This window comes from Harpia harpyja, chromosome 21, assembly GCF_026419915.1.
Source record: "Harpia harpyja isolate bHarHar1 chromosome 21, bHarHar1 primary haplotype, whole genome shotgun sequence".
NCBI classification, from domain to species: Eukaryota; Metazoa; Chordata; class Aves; order Accipitriformes; family Accipitridae; genus Harpia; species Harpia harpyja.
The window spans coordinates 9,150,299-9,172,519 of record NC_068960.1 but is presented as its reverse complement, the minus strand read 5'-3'; the positions used below and the strand labels follow the sequence as shown (position 1 = coordinate 9,172,519).

General features: G+C 44.5%; 2 protein-coding genes across 2 annotated transcripts; one reads left to right on the top strand and one right to left on the bottom strand.

Annotated features, from left to right (window-relative positions):
- Positions 1-841: 841 nt before the first annotated feature.
- Positions 842-10,945, bottom strand: ZP2 (zona pellucida glycoprotein 2). The gene is made up of 16 exons (XM_052773413.1): positions 10,819-10,945; positions 6,203-6,297; positions 5,244-5,402; positions 4,843-4,887; positions 4,413-4,577; positions 3,846-3,942; positions 3,586-3,767; positions 3,040-3,169; positions 2,676-2,857; positions 2,506-2,597; positions 2,296-2,420; positions 1,848-2,037; positions 1,424-1,559; positions 1,247-1,343; positions 1,074-1,160; positions 842-987 (listed from the first exon to the last, which is right to left on the bottom strand). The coding sequence occupies exons 1-16, from the start codon at positions 10,943-10,945 to the stop codon at positions 842-844; spliced, it is 2,055 nt and encodes a 684-aa protein (XP_052629373.1).
- Positions 10,946-15,062: 4,117 nt separating this feature from the next.
- Positions 15,063-20,763, top strand: ANKS4B (ankyrin repeat and sterile alpha motif domain containing 4B). The gene is made up of 2 exons (XM_052773408.1): positions 15,063-15,491; positions 19,057-20,763. The coding sequence occupies exons 1-2, from the start codon at positions 15,328-15,330 to the stop codon at positions 20,129-20,131; spliced, it is 1,239 nt and encodes a 412-aa protein (XP_052629368.1). The 5' UTR covers positions 15,063-15,327; the 3' UTR covers positions 20,132-20,763.
- The last annotated feature ends 1,458 nt before the right edge of the window (positions 20,764-22,221 follow it).

Genomic DNA, 22,221 nt, shown 5'->3' with positions numbered 1-22,221 from the left:
GTGAAATTATGACTGACTTTGCCTTGAAAAGCAATGTGGCATTGAGTACTGCTGCACAGACTGATCTTTAGCAATTAGAGTGAAGTTACTACCTGGAACATGTATCTCCATGTACTTTTACTTAAGGGCCACAAAACATTCACTGAGCAGCTATCATTCGCCCCTGTTAAATCCTTATGTTCACCCAAGATTGAATCTAGAATTTTTGTAGTCTAGGTGACCAACATGAAGTGCAATTCACAGCTGGGCTTTGATTCTGCAGAGCAGGTGTCACAAAACACTGCTTGTTTTCACATAGCCCTGGCTAAACTAGTACTAAGTTTATACAGAGTATTTGGTTACTGCTGTAAAGGGTCTAGGTGATACTGAGTTACCAACATCAGACCTAAATATCACTGCACAGCTCAGGAGCACTACTTCACCTTAAACTAATGTTTTTCTTCAGTTAAGTCCTCTCCTACAATCCTAAGAGAGGGCAGGAGAACTCAAAGGAATCTTACTAAGGAGCTAGTTCTCACAGTATTAGAAGAAATTAATTAGTACCCTGTCAGTCACCCTGTAACATAAACTAAGGAGGTAAAGAAACCATCCAGCATAAGGGAAGGTGCCATTGTCACTTGAGTCTCACCCCAAAAGCTTAACCTTTTAAAAGCTTCAATTCTAGTTTGTTAGAGCACTCTGACCAAAGACATTGAGAGCAGTGCCACTCCTCAGCAAGACATTCATCTTTGTCCACTCTAGTTCCTTCAATGCTGTATAGCAACAACTCCACAGCTAAACAAGTCATCCAGAAGACTTTTGCAGTCACATTTCTACTCCAAGTTTATTTGTAAAAACTACACTAACATGCCACATTTACCATGGATGCTCTTCTCTTTAGGCATTTAAGAAAAGCCAAAAGTAGTAGCATTGTGGCCACCAGAGAGAGAATACCAGCAGCAGTCATTGTAATGCCAGCCCATGCCTCCTTGCTCAAGAGAGTGCTCCCTACAAAGCAAGCAGAAAGATAGTTTGTGGAGACAGCTCTTCACTAAACCCAGGTTACATACATTAGTACCACACGGGCTTAGTACCTTGGGTTGCAGACCATCCTTCTGGCACAAGGAGGACAGGACCCCGCAAGCTCACCACTGCAGAGTTCACACCTGGCATCCCACTGTCTACAACAGTAATGTAGTAGAGGTGAACCCCATAGTACAGTGCATTATCTTGGATCAGTACAACCTAACATCTGCTTACTCATTACCTCGCTTGCTTCTAGATGGCCTCGGGCATCTTGTCACACACAAAGGGGAGTCTGGTTGAAAACGGTCACAGATCAGAACACTGCAGTGGAAGTATACCTAGGACAGAGAATGAGAGGTCCATTCATTTTGGGACAACTGCTCCTACTGACTGCTCTAAGTAGGAGAATGTCACCTACTAGGCCAGGGAGGGCTTTGTCACCAGACACAAAAGCAAAAGTCTTCACTTCCAGCCTTTGGCGGTAGTTTGCATAGCTGACACTGTGCCCCACAGGATGAAACACAGTCCTGTAGCTGTCCAGGTCATACTCACACCTGCCAATAGGTAAGAAGCAAGTCAGAACAGCAGGGTAGGGAAGGTTTGTTTGGTTTTTGTTTTTTTGTTTTGTTTTGGTTTTTTTTTTTTAAGCAGGCTAAAGTTCAGGGTAGAGGTGCTGCTATCTTTGTAAAAGTTCCAGCATACCAGTACTTTATACCTGGAAGGCCACCTCAAGTGAAGCCCTTGTACCTGGGGCTCTGTTCCTAAAGGGGAGGCAGGGGAGAATTAGGGAATCCGCGCACCCACTGCCAAAAGTGCTTCCATTTATCTAGCAGGGCACTCACCCATCAACAACAATATTCCACTGGGGAAGTGAGCTTGGATCTTGTGAAGCTGTTGCCCAACAGTCATCCAATACCAGATGGAGGTTGGGATCATTGCGGTTCAGGACCTGAACTTCCAGGAAGATGGGCTGCCGTAGGTACCTTACTATTGGGTACTGATCATCACGGTACGGCTGCCTGTATGAGTCCTCTGCAAGAACAAAAGCCTTGTTAGATAAGAGAGTCCTGAAGAAACTCTGGTCTGGAGCTCTTCAACAGCACCTGGTCTACCAGCTGCAGTTTGTCCTAGAGTCACAGATTTAAGGCATCTGCCTCAGGTAGCATGGGTGGGAGGAAAGGAAGCACATCAGGTCATTAGAAGCCCATGCACCACAAGAGTTCACTCCTCATCCTCCCCTCCACAAGCTCCAGTAGCTTCCCAGCCACCTGAGCCCAGAGTCAGCTTTACCTGGGTAGCTTAGAAGAACTAAGGAGAGGGGACCTTGGTTCACTGAAGAAGCCAGAGGAGGAAGGCTGTCTACCTTTATAGTGAGGGAGGCATCACCATTACTGAAGGAGCACAGGACTGTTAGTCTGTAACAAGGAAGGAGCAGCTAAGTCATGTTCATATATAGAATATCCAGGACTAAGTATTACCCAAAGAAGTTTCCAAACACACCTGAGTTCACTGTCCCTTGAGATCCTGCGCAGTGGAAGGTCTGCCCATAGTGCCCTCACCTCATTCTCATAAACAATCTTTTCCCCATCCAACTGCAGACAAATAACAGCATTAGTGAGGGCATTCCCAATGCACAAAGCCCTCCCCATCAATCCTGGCTACACACTTACCCAGTACCTGGTCCCACATCCATTCAGTGGGACATGAAACCAAACTCTGTCATTCAAAGACGACTTGAAGGCTGGCCGGCATGCAGGATCTCTGAGCCTAAGGGTATCCAAGTCTAGCAGTGGGGTAGTACTGTCAGCAAGGATTTCAAAATCCATGTACCCATCCTGGGTGCATACAGCAGCTGTAAGAGAGGTTCACATAAATTGGCATGCCAGCCAGTGACAGCTCAGTCTGCCAAAAGCTGTTGTGCTCTGACCAGAGATGCCCTTTCCTGTGAAGAACTGGTTTAAGAACAAGCCATGCTGAAGGATTACCATCTGACCAGCACATGGGCCACATCCATTGCAGAAGGCAGTCACTTACCTATTGGTGCATGCTGGTCACAGGGGCACTCTGGGTGCATCACCATTGTCACAGTCTCCCCATAGAAGTGAAAAGTCAGTTTCAAAGAGGACATGTAGGACTGAAGTCCTGAGCAGCTCTCCCCATGTAGCTGAAAGACAAGAGTTACTCTCCTGGAGTGTAACTACAAGAGCTCATTTTAACACATGCATGTGTTAGAGCCGGTTCCCTTGCCCTGAAGCCATGGTACTCTTCGCACTCAGCTAGTTTGTTAATTTGCATTGCTCCAGGCATGCCAAGTACCAACCTACTCCAAGAGGAATATTTTCACATCCAGCTGTTTTTGCCAAGAGACTTCATAAAACCCAAGTTACCTTTGAGTGATGTCTATGTATTATAAAGTCACTGTACATTCCTCTTAATCACAACTGCCCTCAGCCAGCCACAGCACACATGGCTGACTTGACAGGTGCTTAGTCAAGGTCAAAGCTACTATGCTCTCATTCTCAGTAAGCACCAAGGAGTTGTAATCAGACCAACTCCTGTGACTTGAAGATCAGAACTCACCCTGGACTTCAGGATTTCCCTGCTAATATGCAGCTTGACCCCTGTCTTTGTGTCCAGAGCAATCCCATTTTCCTGAAGCTGGTCCATGGGTATGGTCTTATCCTCTGCACCCACAGCCATAAGGGTCCCTGGGAAGGCTGGGATGGCAACAGTCATGTGTGTTGCATTACAGATTGCTGGACCTGCAACAACATCTTTGTTAAATATAACACCAGTTTCCTCAGGGCAGAAGCAGATCAGGTTCTTTCTCCATGCGTTACCTGGTGCACAAAGCATTCTTGACTCCACAGTCAGTCTACGTTCAGGAGGGCCATACGTGAGCTTGAGTGCCACAGTGTAGAGCACCTTATCATTGTGCTGACAATGAAGATAGAGCTCTATTAGAGAGTGCTCAGCTCATGATCCATCATAAGACCAACCCCACAGGGCCATATACTACATCTGGTTCAGGACTGCTGCTATTCATGTTTGCAACAGCAGTTTCTTCCCATCTCAACACCCTTTCGAAAGAGATCTGCTCATGAGACTGCCAGTCAGATGTTCACAAGTTAGGCTATGGCTAGAAGTCTGCTTATGCAGATGCCCATCAGCTGTGCTGCTGTCTGAGGTGCACACTGTGCTTCCCCATTTTGTAGGGCTGGGTAGTTCAATGACAGCTACACAGAATCAAACAGCTTTGCTCACACCAGCTAGGCACAGCACTGCATCAGCTTGACACCAGCTCTGGCCATGACCTGCAAGTGCTTTCTGCAGGTCTACAGGAGGGAGATACCTAGCCTCTGTTAAAGCAGCACCATCTCCTCAGTGCCAACAATTTGTTCACCTACCTTGTAGGAGACAACTCCAGTGGCAGTAAAGGCTACCTGGAAGATCAGGTTGTGGCCATCAGCTAGAAAGTTATAGCCTTGCTGCATGGCTTGCCCAAGGCTTAGCTGGTGTATTCTGGTTCCATCATCAACTGACAGAGTCCAGGTCATTGGAGCTGCTGGAACCTGGCAAAGCAGGAGATCCTTGCTTAGGAAGGGAAGGACCAATCACACAGAAGCAGCAAGGCATTACACAGTTCTTCAACCTGCAGAGCTGCCACATCACAGGCTTTACACTCAAGTTCCCTATATTGATAGCACAGAATTAAGCTTCCTGACAAGATGCAAGTACTTCAGAGAAAACTACTCCAGCTTGGAGACATCAGGCTCAGTTTAGGTCCAAACCCCAGGCACTCCTGCACCCCCCCTTTGCAAGACAGAAGGCACTTACCATATGCTCATCACTGAAGCCTGGAATGAGTCTTTGGAAAGTAACCTGAAACACAGCACAAGGGTTAGACCACAGGAACAGACAGTGGTCAGAACCCTACAACTTCCTAATAAAAATATCTACCATAGTTTTCCAAAGCAGACAGCTGGCACCAGCACCCTGGTTTCCCCTGCAATAGGGCTGAAGCCAAACCATGTGCATCATTAATAACCATTTGCAAACCAACTCTTCAAAGAGCTAGTGGTCACACTAAGATGAACACAAAGCCAACAGGCCTCCCTGAAGCTGGCTGGAGCTTTCCCCAGCTTTCTGCAGATCCCAGCCACGCAGTTCCAGGAGACAGCCATCCTGCCTTGTAAGCCTCTAAGCAGGATCTATAGCACACCCATTCCTCTACTTACTGCCATGAAGTCTTTTGTACAGTTTGTTGCACCAGCAAAGAAAGGAGTAATGATTTCATCTGCATGAACACTATGGCAGCGAGTGCTGTAAGTTACATTCTTCTCCTCTCCCATTGTGTCATTCACCACCAGCCTCAATCTTAGCAGGTGCTGACCATGCTATAGACAAGAGACATTAATTAGAAAGAGGCAGCAGTACTCACCACAGCACGAGGACAACTAAAAGCCATTGAGGCTAAACTCTAGCTTCAGAGTTATTTTAGGTGTTTGTACCAGCACAAGGACAAGACAAATTGTTTTTTTTTAAAAGCCCTATGGAAAAGGAGGAGATCTCTAGGAAAGCATGGGCTCACAAGGTTAGGTTGAAGAGCAGAAAATACTGAGACAACTGCGGGAGTCAAGAAAAAAAAAGCCCCAAGGACTAGCAGGTTGTAGTGCCAGCAAGTCAGCTGGTCAAGAAACAAGTTAATAAATGCCAAAACCAAGAGTCTTGTGGTATTTCAAATACTTTAAAGCAACAGTTACCAGTAAAACCTCTGTTTGAGGCTAGTTTGGGTTGGCCTCCCACTTATTACTCTACCTCAACAGCTATCAATGGCATGTGTTGTTAATTTCTCTATCAATACACATTGTGTAAATAGAGTGGTGCTTTGAAACTCTTGAACCTGGTCCATCCCCCTACAAGATATCCTTTAAAGTAGCTCAATTCCTTTACAGGAGAACACATTTATGGCAGTGTCTAAGGGGGTTTAATCCACAGTTGAAAGAACAAGTATTCTGGTAATTTTTTTCAACTTCTGACATGAACTGCTATTATAGAGCTGTTTTAAATTATCAGAAGTGTAAGTATTTCCACTCCTGAAGAAAGTTAGAGCTAGAAACCCTATTAAACCCAATCCTGACCAGGAAAAAAATACCACACTCCATCACAGGAGCTTCCAGAAAGAAGATCCCTTTACCTCCAGGCTAGTGCAGTTGACGAACAGGACACTGAGCAACAGCCTCTCATAATCTACAGTGGGGTCACAGGACACGATCTCCTCACCACTCACATCTAGGGAGAATGCAGAAGATCAGCCCTGCAGGCAGGCACCCACTTTCAGGCTACAGCGGAAAGGGCCAGGGCAGTAGCAATACATACCCTCAACAGACACATGCCAGGAGTAGTTGCCAAGCTCTCTTGAAAATTCAACTTCCATCCCATTCCTATGACAGGTCACACTCTCTGCAGAGGGAAGACCACCATCAGTTCCAGCATCACCCTCCCAGAGGCACACACTCTGCAAGTCCTCCAGCTCACCAGCCCCACTTTAGAGCCTTCTTCCACACCAAGGCAGAGGGGAAACAGCTCTGGACAAACCTAAAGCCCACATCCAAACCACTACCGGCCCAGAGAGGCCTCATTACCCAAGAGATCCTGATCCCCCAGGCCATCAGCACAAGGGGCTAAGGGCAGCAAAAAGCCAAACAGGACCAGCAACCTGCAAGCAAGAGAGAACCAAATGAGAGACCAGCAAGGAAAGGACCCAGCTCCCCATCCCACACCAAACCCCACTCACCACATCCTTGAGGTGCTCAAGCACTGCTGCTGCTTCACCAACAGCCCCATCTCCTCACTGCCACCACAAGCTTGCTCCTTGGCTGCCCAGGGAGGATTATATAGGACCCGGTTCAGGCTCCACACAGGTGCAGCCTCTCTGCTGCCCGGGGGACAGAGAGCTTGCACCTGCCTCTCCTTGAGATGCAGTCTCCTTGCCGGGAAGAGGAGGGCTCGCAGGAGACCTTAAGGTGATAGTAAGTCTTTGGCATGGGTTGTTGTTTCCTTCTGTTGTGAAGGCATTTATTTCTTGCTCTGATAATGTACTCCCTTTATTGCCTTGCCAGATGTTGCGTAGAAAAATGCACATCTTCTTGGCAGTTATTTTTTCAGAAGGAGACTTCTGTGCCACTTTGATTTTCTGATGATTTAAAACAATTCCACTGGTAGATTTGAATGTAACTGAGAAGATTTTGTTCCACTGTATGGGCAAATCTGCAATGCTGATATAGATCTAATTAGGAGGAAAACATGAGTGGCAGGTTAAGGAAGAGAAGTCCTAGATCAGATCTTTAGACTGGAAGACCTCTGGAGGCTTTGATTGGACTGTCACTGTTCAAAGCTGTGGGGAAGAGGCCTGGAAAGAAAAAAATCTCAGATTCGTGTTATCTTTCAGCTTCCCCAATGCTTTTGATTTCAGACAGATGTATTGGGTTTGCATGGCAAGGTTTTGGTAGTGGGGGGGTGTATTGGGTCTGGCTGAGATGGAGTTAATTCTCCTCACAGCAGCCCTCCTAGCGCTGTGCTCTGCATTGGTGGCTAGAATGGTGTTGATAACACACCAGTGCTTTGGCTACTGCTGAGCAGTGCTGGCACAGCATCAAGGCTGTCTCTCCAACATTTTTGCCCCCCTCAACAGCAGGCAGGGGCTGGGCAAGATCTCGGGAGGGGACATAACCAGGACAGCTGACCTAAACTAACCAAACAGATATTCCATACCATATGGAATACAATACTCCAGCTCAGATATAAAAGCTAAGTAAAGGGAGACAGAAGGGGGCCATTTTTGTCTTCCGGAGCAACCACTACGCCTACCGAAGCTCTGCTTCCCGGGAAGTGGCTAGACATCGCCTGCTGATGGGAAGTAGAGAATAATATCATTTGTTTTTCTTTGTTTTCACGTGCAACCTTTGCTTTCATTTTATTAAACTGTCCTTATCTTGACCCACGCGCCTGTCCTGGTTTCAGCTGGGATAGAGTTAACTGTCTTCCTAGTAGCTGGTACAGTGCTATGTTTTGAGTTCAGTATGCAAAGAATGTTGATAACACTGATGTTTTCAGTTGTTGCTCAGTAGTGTTTAGACTAATGTCAAGGATTTTTCAGCTTCTCATGCCCAGCCAGTGAGAAAGCTGGAGGGGCACAAGAAGTTGGCACAGGACACAGCCAGGGCACCTGACCCAAACTGGCCAACGGTGTATTCCATACCATGGGACGTCCCATCCAGTATAGGAACGGGGAAGTGGGGGGGGCAGGGATTCGCCGCTCAGGGACTGGCTGGGTGTCGGTCGGTGGGTGGTGAGCAATTGCACTGCGCATCATTTGTACATTCCAATCCTTTCATTATTGCTGTTGTCATTTTATTAGTGTTATCATTATCATTATTAGTTCCTTCTTTTCTGTTCTATTAAACCGTTCTTATCTCAACCCGCAGGTTTTGCTTCTTTTCCCGATTTTCTCCCCCATCCCACTGGGTGGGGGGGGAGTGAGTGAGCGGCTGCGTGGTGTTTAGTTGCTGGCTGGGGTTAAACCACGACAGCGCCTTTTGTTATATTTTCTCCCCCCTGTCCAGCTGAGGAGGGGGAGTGATAGAGCGGCTTTGGTGGGCACCTGGTGCCCAGCCAGGGTCAACCCACCACAGGGGGTTGCAGGGGTGGCTTCTGTGGGAAGCTGCTGGAAGCTTCCCCTGTGTCCGACAGAGCCAATACCAGCCGGCTACAAGACAGACCCGCCGCCGGCCAAGGCCGAGCCAATCAGCGATAGTGGTAGCGCCTTTGGGATAACATATTAAGAAGGAAAAAAGTTGTGGGAGACATAGAAAAGGCAGCTGGAGACAGGAGTAAGAACAGGTGAGAGAACCAGCCCTGCAGACCCCCAGGTCAGTGAAGAAGGAGGGGAGGAGATGCTCCAGGCGCCGGAGCAGAGATTCCCCTGCAGCCCGTGGGGAAGACCATGGTGAGGCAGGCTGTCCCCCTGCAGCCCACGGAGGTCCACGGTGGAGCAGATATCCACCTGCAGCCCGGGGAGGACCCCACGCCGGAGCAGGGGGATGCCCGAAGGAGGCTGTGACCCCGTGGGAAGTCCGCGCTGGAGCAGGCTCCTGGCAGGACCTGCGGATCCGTGGAGAGAGGAGCCCACGCTGGAGCAGGTTTTCTGGCAGGACTTGTGACCCCGTGGGGGACCCACGCTGGAGCAGGCTGTGCCTGAAGGACTGCACACCGTGGAAGGGACCCACGCTGGAGCAGTTTGTGAAGAGCTGCAGCCCGTGGGAAGGACCCGCGTTAGAGAAGTTTGTGGAGGACTGTCTCCCGTGGGAGGGACCCCACACTGGAGCAGGGGGCGAGTGTGATGAGTCCTGCCCCTGAGGAGGATGAAGCAGCAGAAACAACGTGTGACGAACTGACCGTAAATACCATTCCCCATACCCCTGCACCGCTGCGGGAGGTAGGTAGAGAATCCGGGAGTGAAGCTGTGCCTGGGAAGAAGGGAGGGGTGGAGGGAAGGTGTTCTGAGATTTGGTTTTATTTCTCATTACCCTGCTCTGGTTGATTGGTAATAAATGGAGTTAATTTTCCCCAAGTTGAGTCTGTTTTGCCCGTGATGGCAATTGGTGAGTGATCTCTCTCCTGTCCTTATCTTGACCCACAAGCCCTTTTGTTATATTTTCTCTCCCCTGTCCAGCTGAGGAGGGGGGAGTGATAGAATAGCTTTGGTGGGCACCTGGCGTTCAGCCAGGGTCAACCCACCACAACAGACTTGTAAAAAAACCCAAAGACTCATATTTTTAGAAGTAATTGAATTCTTGAGATGTGGGAAAGCAAAAAAGATAGATCATAGCAAGAGAGGAAAATTAATAGTATGGATGGTAATATAGGAATGGGATGTTAAACTGGGCTTCAGGGAATAACAAATTTCGTATTAATGTACCATGTATTCATGTAATATATATTCATTTATATTTCTTTTTACAGTTATAGACCTGTGCCTAGAGCAGATTTTAGAGTTTCCCAGCCCAAGTGACAGTAGCTTCAATTCTCTTAAAGTTGTGAGAAAGAGCTTGTCTGTCAACTGCTGGTAGGTACCAAAGTGCTGGAAACTTGGATGGAACAACAGCATGAGCGGAGGCAGCTAGCTGCAAAGTGTGTGACTGCCATCAGTGCACTGTGTAGCAAAGCAATATGATCCATACAGGCAGAGCAGATGAGTAGTGTAAGTAATTTAAAAATTTACATTCTTTAGAAGCATGTCTTTAACTCTCATCCTTGTGAGAACATGGCAAATGCAGAGTTAAAGCTATTATGCAAGTGGGGATACCAAGTGTGCACAACGCCACTCATAGCAATAAGCAGGCATTAGCTCGGATCCGTAACCACACCAGAGTAAATAGCACCTGATGTTAGTAGCACAAAAAGAAATTGCATTTCTGCTTTTGCCATCAATAGCATTAGCATGTGGCTAACCTTTAGCAAGAAATTAACTTCCCAGAGACTCCTGAATTCACAAACATACATCATGTACCTTTTTTTCCCCTCTCCCTTCTTTTATAATGAGATTCGTTGTTTTCAAAAGCAGTGATTATATAGAAAACTAATGAAACAAACTCTGAAGCCATACACAAGTTTATTGTATTATGTATCTATTATTATTTAGCTTGGGTTTAACTATCACAGGGGAAAAAATGTTTCCAGTATACATCCTTTAAAGAATTACACAAATGAGGTACTTTCAGGCAATCAAATCCAATGTAAAGTTAAACTTACTCGTCATTTCCCTGCCCCTGATTCCCAGCATCATTAAGTTGGTGGAAAACCTGTGAGTCCCAGGGAGCTTTGGATCATGTTCCCAGAGTTTGGCTGACTCTGGGCTGGTAAAAGCTCGATCTTGCATCACACCAGAGTCATGCTGCTAGCATGGGGGACATCTGCAGAGGTCTGAGCAGCGGCAATGCACAGTCCCGCTGCAGAAGGACAGCCTGTCCTTGCCTGCTGGACTTAACTCGGGGTTTTGCCAACTCCCGAATGCCTCATAACAGGTTGTGGCTTGTATATCTGAACAGTAAGTTTGGGCCAGACAACATTTAACAGTTAGAGCCACGCTATTGCCACAGTCATCACAATCTGGTGTGCCCTGTGGTGCATGTTAACAGCTCCTAATACTGATCTTTAAGTAGGTAGGTTTGTAGGATGTGCTAAAATAATTAGTTGTTGCTTCACTTAACACACCTGAATTTGCAACTTAAGCTACAGAGAAAGTGTGGCCATTCCCCTGTCCGAGCTGTTGAACCTGTAATAATAACTATGGCCTGAGTTACAGGTAAACAGCTAATTCATGCCCTGAAACACACAACTATCTCCATGGCTTGCTTTTCTTTTTTCTGCTGCAAAACCTACATTTTTTTCTTCTCTTCCAATTCTCTGCTTTTCTCTTATACTTGTTTGATTTTCTAACTTTTTTTAAAAAGGCACTGCCCTAGAGCAGTGCTGAACACCCTCAAGCATCGGGGTGTTGCATACCATCTCTGGAGAGCACAGATCCCCTCAGCATAGATGCACTTTCCTATGGGCTTTGGCTGTCCCTGTCCCTTACACACTGGCAGCAGGACAGCATTTGAGACACCAGTGAGCTCAACATGGCTTTACTTGGGACTGTTTGTAGCACAGCTGATGATATCATGGGAAAAAAAACCCAAAACCAAGAAAAAGGCTTTAGCAATGCAAAGAGCCCGAATGCCGGGTCAGGACTTCTACTTTTGAGCACTCCCAGCAAAAACACTTACTGCAAGTGTCACTATGAAACAACAGACAATGTCACTGCTTCTAGCCCTACAGAAGCCCACCAGTCTACTTTTATGTGCCCAGTACAGACGGGCATCGAGGTGTGTGGGTGAGGAAAGACAGGGCTTTGGCAGAGTTGGCTTTATTGCCTTTCAATTTTAAGTATCTTTCCCTATTGATTAGGGCCTTGCTCCTGCAATGACGTGTGCAGGCAGACTGCGAGGGCTGCCCTCGGACCCCCCGACTCAGGCGTGGATACACCTGAGCAATGATCACGTCCGGATGGGTCTCGGGCAGCACCGGCACGGGTCACGCTCAGCCCCGCTGTGGGAACGGGGCTGCTCAAGAGGACATCCAGCAACAGCGTCCTCGGGCACAGCAGTTTTGCCTCTCTAAGGAGTGAGGAAATAAGACTTTATTGTTGCTTAAATATTGTCGTCATCTCTGAATTGTGTAGCCACAATTACCCTGGGTGACTAATTTCATTCTTCTCGAAGCCCATTAGTTCCAAGGATCTCATTAGGCAAGCAGAGACTTACTTGCCTCCCCTCGTATGGCCTTTACCATACCACGTTTGGTGCTTATAAAAGTTGCAATGAGGAAATGTTGTGCTGGATAATACCTCATGCAAAACAGATGGCACAACAACATCGCTGTTCAGACCGGGCTCTGAGTTATCTAGAACAATGTAACTAATGATGCTGTAGTCTTTCAATCTAAATAGTTTGTTTAACTGGTAATATTTTATTTAAGATAGTTCTCAAAGAAATAGAGCAATAATTATAGATATAGCAAATCCAATAACAAATCAAAGCGGCTAGTTAAATAAGTCATTGGCTTACAACAACACGTACCATCACAACAGAGTTTCTCCTGAGCCTGGTAAGACATTTCAATTGGAAGTGGAATGGTTTTGAAGTTCTTTTCAAATCCAAAAACAAAAGCTTCATTCTAACTACTCAGGGAGTTTACAAAGTTCACAATTTTGAGCTTTAGTCTCAAAAGAAAAATCTCCATTCAGGCTGAGAAATTTAGCTCATTTGATGTTGAATCATTTATTGCATTTTAAGTTGAGGTTTTCGGATGGGACAAAGATGACGAAATACCAGAAGTTTAGAAACAGATGGAGATTTTGTTTGCTCTTTTCTTTTTTCCTTCTTTTTTGTGATGCCCACTTTTGTGACATAAATAATAATAAAGCTTGGAAAGTCCCAGAGCTTCTCTCCAACTGACGTAGGTTTTGCTTTACCTCTAATTAATACCTCGAACAATAGTTTCCCACTTAACATCATACAGAGTAACTTTGTTTTAAAATCAATATTTTCAGATGTTAGATGATAAAAGTAACTCTGAGATCAACACTTTGTGTGCTGAATTACTTAACAGAAAAGGAAATGAATGTACTTCTGTAGTAGGAATCAATAATATTGAAAATGAAAAGGTCTCTTTTGTCACCAACTCACTTTCATGGGTGTAGCTAACAATGTGAAATATCGACATACAAGAAAAATGCTGTCTCCTCTCTTCTACCAGGCAGTGGTGGTATATGCAGTACGTGCCTTGGTGATCATTTTACACTCTTGAGACTAAAAAAGCTTACACTACCCAGTAAAGGAAATAAAATTCCATGGCATCAAGAAACAGCTAATCTAATATATATATACACATACATATATATGTATTACTTGCCTTTGCTCTGCAACAGCTAGTTTTTTCTAGTAGCTGTTATTTAACTTGGTGCTGAGCCTGGTTAAATAGCAAATGGAATAAACAACTAGATTTTTTATTAGAAAAGCATTAATGGCAATGCAGGGAACTTGAAAAAGGGCTGAGGGTAAAACTGTCTTCTAATGCGGAGATGGAGGTTGGCCTGGGTGAAGCGCAGCCCTTCCTCACTGCCCTGAGACGGCCGTGTCTGTGGATGACACGACGGAAAACCAGGGCTTTGCTTTACTCCTACCTAGACTTGTTTATTCAAAGATTCAAACCTGTCACAGGATCTGACTGACTCTCCTTGTCCTCATGGAAGAAAAATGTTGGTACAAGTTTGTTCCTGAAGAGCTCTTCAATCCCTGTCTGAAAAAATAATTACGAGAGAAAGCCTGTTTGGAGAGGTCTCCGGTGTATTGCATGGGTGGCATTATGGGAAGTAAATGAGGTGGCACTCCATTCAGTAATTGCACCAACTCTGGGCAATGAGTTGGTCTGCAATTGCTACTGCTTCTGTAACAGGGGAATAATAAGCAACAAAGCCTCACTGCTAATTGCTGGGGGTAGATTCTCTAAAACATGGGTTAATTCAGTTAGACATAGAAAACAGCTTGACAAAAAAGTAACATTTATCTGGCAGCTGTTTCGAACGTGACCAGAATAACAGATAGCCTGCAGCATTTTATTAAGCAGCAGGTAGTCTCTTACTGATTTCCTCTCAGCCACTGCTTTAAAACTGACCTTTTACATGGTTTTCTCTTAGTAATTCTTTTGAACCTAAAAATTAGAATTACAGTCTAATTCTATAAGCTTCTACTCATAGGGGTAGCCATTAACACCACTGAAATCAGGGGAAATAATTTCTAAAGCAAGAAGTGGTTATGTGAGATGGGGATCAGACCCATCTGTTCCCAGGCAAGGACCACAGTGCCCAGGCTGGGGCAGTGGGCGCAGCCCATCACGTTTCCATTCCTTGAACTCCCTGTTCTATCCTGAGGAGATCCTGCACATTTGTTGCATCTAAAACAGAAATTACAGTACCTGTTAGATGAATGTATATTTGCCAAGTGCCTTAAGATCCTACGATGGAATGCAATTTGTGGTTAAAGGGACTGCACGCTACGCTGTGGTTTTGCCTGCTGTGACTTGCGGACCCACTGGCTGTTTTATCCAAACACCACCCTGGTCTCGACAGGTCTGTTTCCATCCACACGCTGATCTGTGTACTCGAAACAGCTTCACGGATGTGCCAGGTTTGGCAGGGGAGAGGCTTGTTTTCAAATGCAGCAACCCAGTAAATGATAGATTACAAAGGACTTCACCAGTAAAAGTAACTGCTTATGCACTTCATCCTATGACAACTCAGAGATACTTTATTACTTAGGGTGAAACTTGGTCGTACCGACATTCATGGCCTGTTGAAGGTTTTTTGAAGTTTTTAAAGTTTTTTTTGAAGTTCAAGGTCTTTTCGAGTTTTTCCCAAAACAGTTAGGCAAAGACACAGAGCAGATGAATTAATGCCCTCTACATTTAAGTAGTCAAATATGCAATGAATAGTAAACGGCAGAGCCACCTTCCAGAAAATGAAAGCATTCACCACACCATTGCATTATTACCTATGCAGAGCTCTAGATAAGTTGCTAGGATGAACTTTGCCTCCTCATTTCCATCCTCATGGGGATGTCTCAACTTGTAATCATTAATGAACTATCCCTGTAATGGAAGGGTGACTGTACAGTCTGGATATCGTTCAGAGCTGCTTTGGGAAACCAGAAGGTACTGAAAATGTCGAGCAGGTATCACAAAGCAGCGGCCGATGGCAACTTGGACCTCTTGAAAGAAGCCACTAGAAAAGACCTCAATACTTCAGATGAAGATGGGATGACCCCTACCCTTCTAGCAGCATACCATGGCTATCTAGAAGCTCTGGAAGTCATATGCCGGAGGGGGTAAGTGAATCAGCCTCCATTGCTTAAAGCTTGTGGCTCAAAACTCTAACTAGTTTCTAATGCCCCGATGACCTCAGACCCAAAAGACTGAAAATCCCGGTCGTTTCTTCCAATGCATTGCCAGGAATTGTTTCTCTTAATTCACAATGGTTTGGGCCCAGAACCTGCGATCAGGTCTGTACGTGCGGTCGGTGAAGCCGCATCAGCGGGACCATCTCGTATATGGAGCCTGCAGGCAGCGGTTAGTAGGAGCAGGGCCCTGGGACCTTGCCTCGCTGTAATGGAGGAGAAGGTGGCCAACAACCTTTGATGACTACATGTCTTTGAAACAGGCTCTGTAGAGAAATGCATTGTTTGAAATATTTTTAGCAAAAAATCTCTCCCATTTGCTTCCAAAGTACAATTAGTAGACACACCTGTGAAGATTTAATGCTTTCCAGAGGAAGTTACAACTGATAGTTTTGAGAAAGTAAATCTAAAATTGTTATTTCTCTGCTTTGTATAGTATTAGCAACTACCATCATGCTAAAAATGATAATACTGTTTCAGAAGCTGTGGTAGGATCCTTGTAATCCAGAAAAAAAAAAAAAAAGAAAAGAAAAAGGAAAAGAAAGGAAGGTTTTCTACAGGTTTCTTTTCTAATAGTAATATTTCTGTTTGGTATCATTTAAATGTACTACATGCTTAAAATCTTTTATTGAAATGGTAATTACCTCCCACCCTCTGCACTCTCTTGCTTGGAGCCTACCTTTTAAGCTGTGATTCTATAATAAGATCTAATAAAAGAAAATCTGCTCTTGTGTAGAGATACAGTTAGTAAAATGTTCTTTCTGGGCTGAGATGAAGATTAAGTTGACCTGTATTTTCTATCATAATAGTTTAAAGAAGACTGGAAGAAAAAGTTGAATAACTATTTGCATGTATCTGAGTTTTCTTTTATTAAAAATAGAATTGAAAATATGGAAATATGGAATAAAAATAGGTTTTTCATAGATTTGCTTTATAGCTCATTGAACTGAGGTGTGGCTGCAATAACACAATAAAAAAGACCTTTGGACTGCACGGTTATTGCTGTGTCCTCAGGAGAAGCAAAACTAGATTGACAGTTCTTCAACTCATATAATTAAGGCAGCTCCAAGGAAATATGTAGAATCAATAAAGGTTCGTCCCTGAACACCTAGAAGACAGAACAACTAGCTAAGGAACAAATAGCAAAATAATTTTTTTCAAAATTTGATTGAAAAATATGTCTTCTACCATATAAGCTGATAGAAGTCACAGTGGATGACGCAATGATCAGAATTTCTATGTATTTGTTATTTAATGTATTTCTAACTCTTTTTCTTGGTAGAGGACAGCTTTGGGACAGTATTGCCCTCAAAATCTTCAAACATATGCATTCACCTCTATTTTAATCCAAGATTTCTTGTCACTATCAGCAAGCTGTGGCTATCAGATATATGGCTGTAGTCTCACTGGTTTTCTTGGGAGAAGCTGAATTTTGGAAGATGTTCAATCTGTTCTGCAGTCAGTTAATGTTTTCTTGTGATAAAGTATTTTAATTATTTTTAACAAAGTCTTCCTTTCCTTGAAGAAGTTTCCTGACAAAGGCACTGAGATACAGGATGGTTTTCTTTAGAGTGGTTGCAGATTTTAGGACTCTGAAGCTTGCAACACATTCAGCCCTTGGAAAGTGTAGCAATACTAACAATAAACCCCTTTCATCTTGACATAGTTTATCTTCCCAGGCAGATGTTTTCTGTGCTTGCTTTGCAGGTACATGAATAAAGGCAAGACCAAGTAGCAGATCTGCTCTCTTTTGTGTGAGCCTCTTTCTTGGGAAAAAAGGGAAAAGAGGAGTATGAGAACCCAAAGTAAATATCAAATCTTATCCAAAGTCCCACTGAGCTGGGAACACACACTCTAGTTTGTCGGTGGTTTGAGACTCAAAGGCTGGCAGGCTCCAGGGTGAAAAGAGACTGCAAACAGCTATGAAGGGGCCTTGGGGAGGATGGATGACCTGGCGCTCCCAAGGCTCAGGATAATGCAGCCCGTTTGCTAACGTGGGAATTCAGGAGTCTGGCATGGTCGGCCACAGTGAGGCAGTTCCCCAGGGCAGAGCCACAAAAGCAGAAATATGTACACGTGGTTTCCATATGTCTAAGCGGAGAAACTTTGATCCCCAGCTGCCACCAACTTGCAGAAATGCCTGCGCTCTCGCATCCTGGCACGCTCAGACTTGCTATTGTTTCTCAATGTGAGCAGCTCTGTGTCTCAGCTCTGCGAGGACCCCCAACCTCTCTCTTGCCTGTGGCATTTCACGCTGAAGGATGTTTTCAGATTTAGCCCTCAATAAATATGTTAGTGCTTTTCTTCACAGATACTCACAGCCAGAGATCAATGCCTGAAGGAGATTTTGTGATAGGATGTACCATTACATTCATAGTTCAGCTGCTGTGGAACAAATCTCCAAGGCATTGAAATGCTTAAACTCCCGAGTAGAAATGCTCCTTGTAAATTTGGCCCCTGGCTCTAAAGTTATTAAAGGTTTTGGGCTGCTGTGGCTGCCTTGGTTATTGGTCACAAGATGACTCAAGCTCTGTTCTGAACATTGCTAGTGTTGATCCTGCCAAATACGTATCAAAAGATTCAAGCCGATTCTCTTCTGCGGGTAGCAGTTCAGTGTGAAGTCAGTGCAAGAATTAAAAAGAAAGCAATACTTTTCACTGGCTTTAAATTCAATTGAAAAGATGTGGTATTTTATATTCAAATGAGCTTCTGCTTTTCAAACCCCATGAGCAAAAGCAGCTTAAGGAGAACAAAAGTATTGAAGAAAAACAATAGCATCTATCTGAGCTTAATCTAACAGCAACAGAAACAAATGTGTAACCAGGGCTTTACGCCTAATCATTTACCTATTACCTACCAAAAAAGTTACTGTGTGGGCTCATTAAAAACATATCACTGTGACCAGTGAAGAATCCTCCCAATATTGGCCCTGTATTTGACATGCAAAGGGGTAGAGTCACCAAAAAGACTTTAAAATATTCCACGCAAAAGCTATCAAAACAGTTTTGCCATTAATTCCAACGAGTGTAAGTCGAAGCCTGAGCCCACTTTGAACTGTCAGCAGCAAAGCAGTCAGAGCTGCAGCCCCTCGCCCGCAGACGGGTGGCTGCTTATTTCTGCCCTACTGCAGGAGGCAGGTGAGACCAGCAGGGAGCAAAGCAAGCCCTGCCAGCAACCCTACCAGACCCTGGGATGACACAAAGGAAATATCCTGGCTCCGTTACGGGGAGTCGCACGTGCAGTCACAGTCAGCCTCAACGAGCTTGCTTAATTCACAGACAGGCAGGAATCAGAGCTTATGCCAGACGTGCAGCCAAACTCAGTGCTCGTGTAAGTAGGTGCAACACCATTCTAGAAGATGGAGCTAAGCCGACTCCTTTTCACTGGGCTGTACTCCTCATACCAAATCTGAGCTAAACGTTTAGTATCTGTTTAATCCCCCTGCAGTGCTATGCTTGGGTACGTCCAGCTCACTGTATGCTATTTTCCTTCTCAGAGGTGATCCGGACAAATGTGACATCTGGGGGAACACACCTCTCCACCATGCCGCTTGCAATGGTCACATCCACTGTGTTTCTTTTTTGATCAACTTTGGTGCCAATATATTTGCTCTGGACAATGACCTCCGCACTCCCCTGGAGGTGGCTGCCAGCAGAGACCACAATGAATGCGTCAGAATCCTGGACAAAGCTGCCACCGAGCAGAACATGCTGAACCCAAAGAAGGTCTCCAAACTCAAAGCGCAGGCCCAGAGGAATGTGGAGAAACAAATCAAGGAATGTGAGAAGCGCCAAGAGAAACACCAGCATGAAATGAACCGGAATTATATGAAAGAAAAGGTTGGCACAGTATATTCTTCCAGAGGGACACACTCCAGAGTAAAGTTGCCTAGTCTCTTTGCTTCAAATACAACAAGTTCCTTCTCCAAAAATCTGAAAGATACCTTAAAACTGAAGGCAAAAAAGACAGCTGACAGCGCAAGAAGCCAGAAAACACAAAGCAATGACCAAGACGATGGTATGGGTAGGAGAACTGTGATGCATTTGTTCGATGAGAAAGAGGAAGATGACTTACTGAATGACCTCGGAGAGAAAAACTTTTCTGATCATGACAGTCAGCTCTCCATTTTTAAGCGGCCAGGTCTTGGCAAGATTGTATTTGGAAGGAATTTGGCTGCAGATGTAAATCCTGGAACTGTGTCTTCTGAGAAAGAAGGTATAAGTTTTAATATGTCCAGTGAGCTCTTTCAGTACAAAAATGCCGAGAACGGCAGGGAAGATGATGCTGAAAATGGTGCTGGTATCCCTTGGCATGAGGAAGAAGTCATTTGGGATGATGAGGAAGCAGAGAACACACCCCTTGAGGTATTTCTGGCATCACAGATGCTGGATGAGTTTTTTCCAGTCTTCATGAGGGAAAAAATTGATTTAGATGCCCTGATGCTATGTTCTGATGAAGATCTACAGAGCATTCAGATGGAGCTTGGGCCAAGAAAAAAAGTCCTGAATGCCATGAATAAAAGAAAACAAGCACTCAAGAACCCTGGAAAGACTGTAGATACTTGCTTATAAATTAACACACCTGTTGCTGTAACCTGCACACTGATTCATTCTTTTCCTCTTTCCAAAAAGCATGCAATTCTTTCCAGAAGTCTGTTAAAGCAAAAGGCAGAGAGGTTACCAATTGCTTTAGAAAGTACAGCAAGGACAAAGATTTTTCCCTCTGGATAGATGGCTCTGGTGCACAGGATATTAGTTCAAGCATATTCTGCCAAAAAGAAAGAATGCGAAGGTGAAAACCCAAAAGCTACAGATTTAAACCTTTTTCTCCCTGAACTGTTTATGGGGATTGGATTTCTTCTCATCGGAATAACTTAAAATATTAGTGAAGGCCAGCCACGCTACATTCCTTAATAAAGCCCTTCCCTTCTTCTCCAAAACCACAATGCAAAGAGCGTTCCCAAAGCTTGAGAGCTTTGTTTTCTCCACTTGCTTTGTTAGATTGCTCCAAACCACCCTTCCTAGTACTGATGATATGTTAGAAATAGTATCTGAATCTTGATTTCAGCTGTGGCTTATTGACTTTAATAACCTCTGAATGAATGTAAATAAGACTAATTTACAGCAAGTTTTGTGTTCTTGTCAGTAAACTGTTTTGCTACTGTACTGATATTAATTTAAAAATATATGAAGTACCTTGCCAGATGTTCAGTGTGAGTGGTATATTCTTTTCTTGTCTCATTAGACTGGACCCAGTCCCCAGCACCCATCATGTCCTAAATGGCATCAAAACTGCAATACTTTTAACTACAAGAAGCTGAGGTTTTATTTTCAACATTTTTTATCTGTTTTGCTATGTCCTCAGCTTGGTTCCTATAGGGTGCATTTGCCACATGAAGTCCCAGAAAGCAGGACTCTTATTGCCCAGCATTTTCTGTTGATTGTTGTTAGCCTCAGCCTGAAAACTGCATGTAACACACACACACAGCTCATGAAAAGAGAAAGAAAATTAGACCATGCTTCTCTGAAAGCTCCTGTTCTTTACAGTCTATCTGGAGGCATTTACAGCAGGGTTCCCTTCATCTCTCTCAGGCCTGCTCCCTTGGGAAGACAGCACTATCCGCTATAAATTAATCACTCCTATTGAGTTTTGTGAATCTAGTAAGGTCCTTGTAGCAGTCTTGCTCTGGCTAAGATCTGATTTTAGAGGCACAATTATTACCAAGACTTTTATCTTTAAATCTCTTTTTATAGCTTTCCATTAGTCAGCTATCATTTTTTTCCTTAGGGGTATACTGCATTTGTGGAGACTAATCATAATTAATAACCTATTTTTTCCATGCTTCCTTATTTCCACATCTTCTTCTTGTTACTTTGATTTTGTCGTGGTTTAACCCCAGCCAGCAACTAAGCACCACACAGCCGCTCACCCACGAAGCATATTATAATTTCTTTTCTTGGCTGGACTTTATACTGCATTCTTTCCTCCTTGGACTCCTGTACTTCAGCAGGTTGATATTTTCTTCTATTAAGCAGTCCCATCAGAGTCCTGTTCTGCACAACCTTAAATGACTACTGTACTGAGCACAGTAATTAAATCACACAGGATCCCCCCAGACTGTGTATAATTAACCAGCTGGGTTGTTTTCATTTTAGCTAAGAAACTCCCAAACATTTAACAAAGCAAGAAGGAAATGATGAATCTTACACACTTGAGGGCATATGATGAGTGGACTTTGAAGGGTCAAATCCTACCAGTCACATAACTGATGTATTTGCTGGTGCTTCACCTGCCCAAATGCTTGTGACCTGCCCATAACGCACCATCAAAACATCAGTGAGTGGTGTCACTCACGGAAGACCTGTCCAATAATGGCCATTATCACAGAACAGCTTCAGCAGTTCTGGGATAGGCCCCACATATCTCTAAATTGCAATTGAAAATCTGCCTCTCTGCATACTCATCTGCAAATCTGCCCAACTGCTGCGACCTCTGACAACCAGCATGCTTTGGTATGTCCTTAGGTATCCACAGTAACTCTATGGAGCTAGCAGATACAGCACAAGATCTATGAGAAGGAGTTCCTTGCCCTCCTGGAACTGCATCTAGAGACTGCATAAGAAGCCCCAGAGCACCCCACGACACTTAGTTTTAGGCAACT

What these genes read in the sequence shown, in the direction of transcription:
- ZP2 (XM_052773413.1), bottom strand. Translation starts at nt 10,945, where the DNA reads ATGCAAGATCGAGCTTTTACCAGCCCAGAGTCAGCCAAACTCTGGGAA. An exon ending in TCAACTGCACTAGCCTGGAG is followed by an intron (nt 5,403 to 6,202) that starts GTAAAGGGATCT and finishes TCTTGTCTATAG; the next exon opens with CATGGTCAGCACCTGCTAAG. An exon ending in GCTTCAGTGATGAGCATATG is followed by an intron (nt 4,578 to 4,842) that starts GTAAGTGCCTTC and finishes CTGCTTTGCCAG; the next exon opens with GTTCCAGCAGCTCCAATGAC.
- ANKS4B (XM_052773408.1), top strand. Translation starts at nt 15,328, where the DNA reads ATGTCGAGCAGGTATCACAAAGCAGCGGCCGATGGCAACTTGGACCTC. An exon ending in GAAGTCATATGCCGGAGGGG is followed by an intron (nt 15,492 to 19,056) that starts GTAAGTGAATCA and finishes TTTCCTTCTCAG; the next exon opens with AGGTGATCCGGACAAATGTG.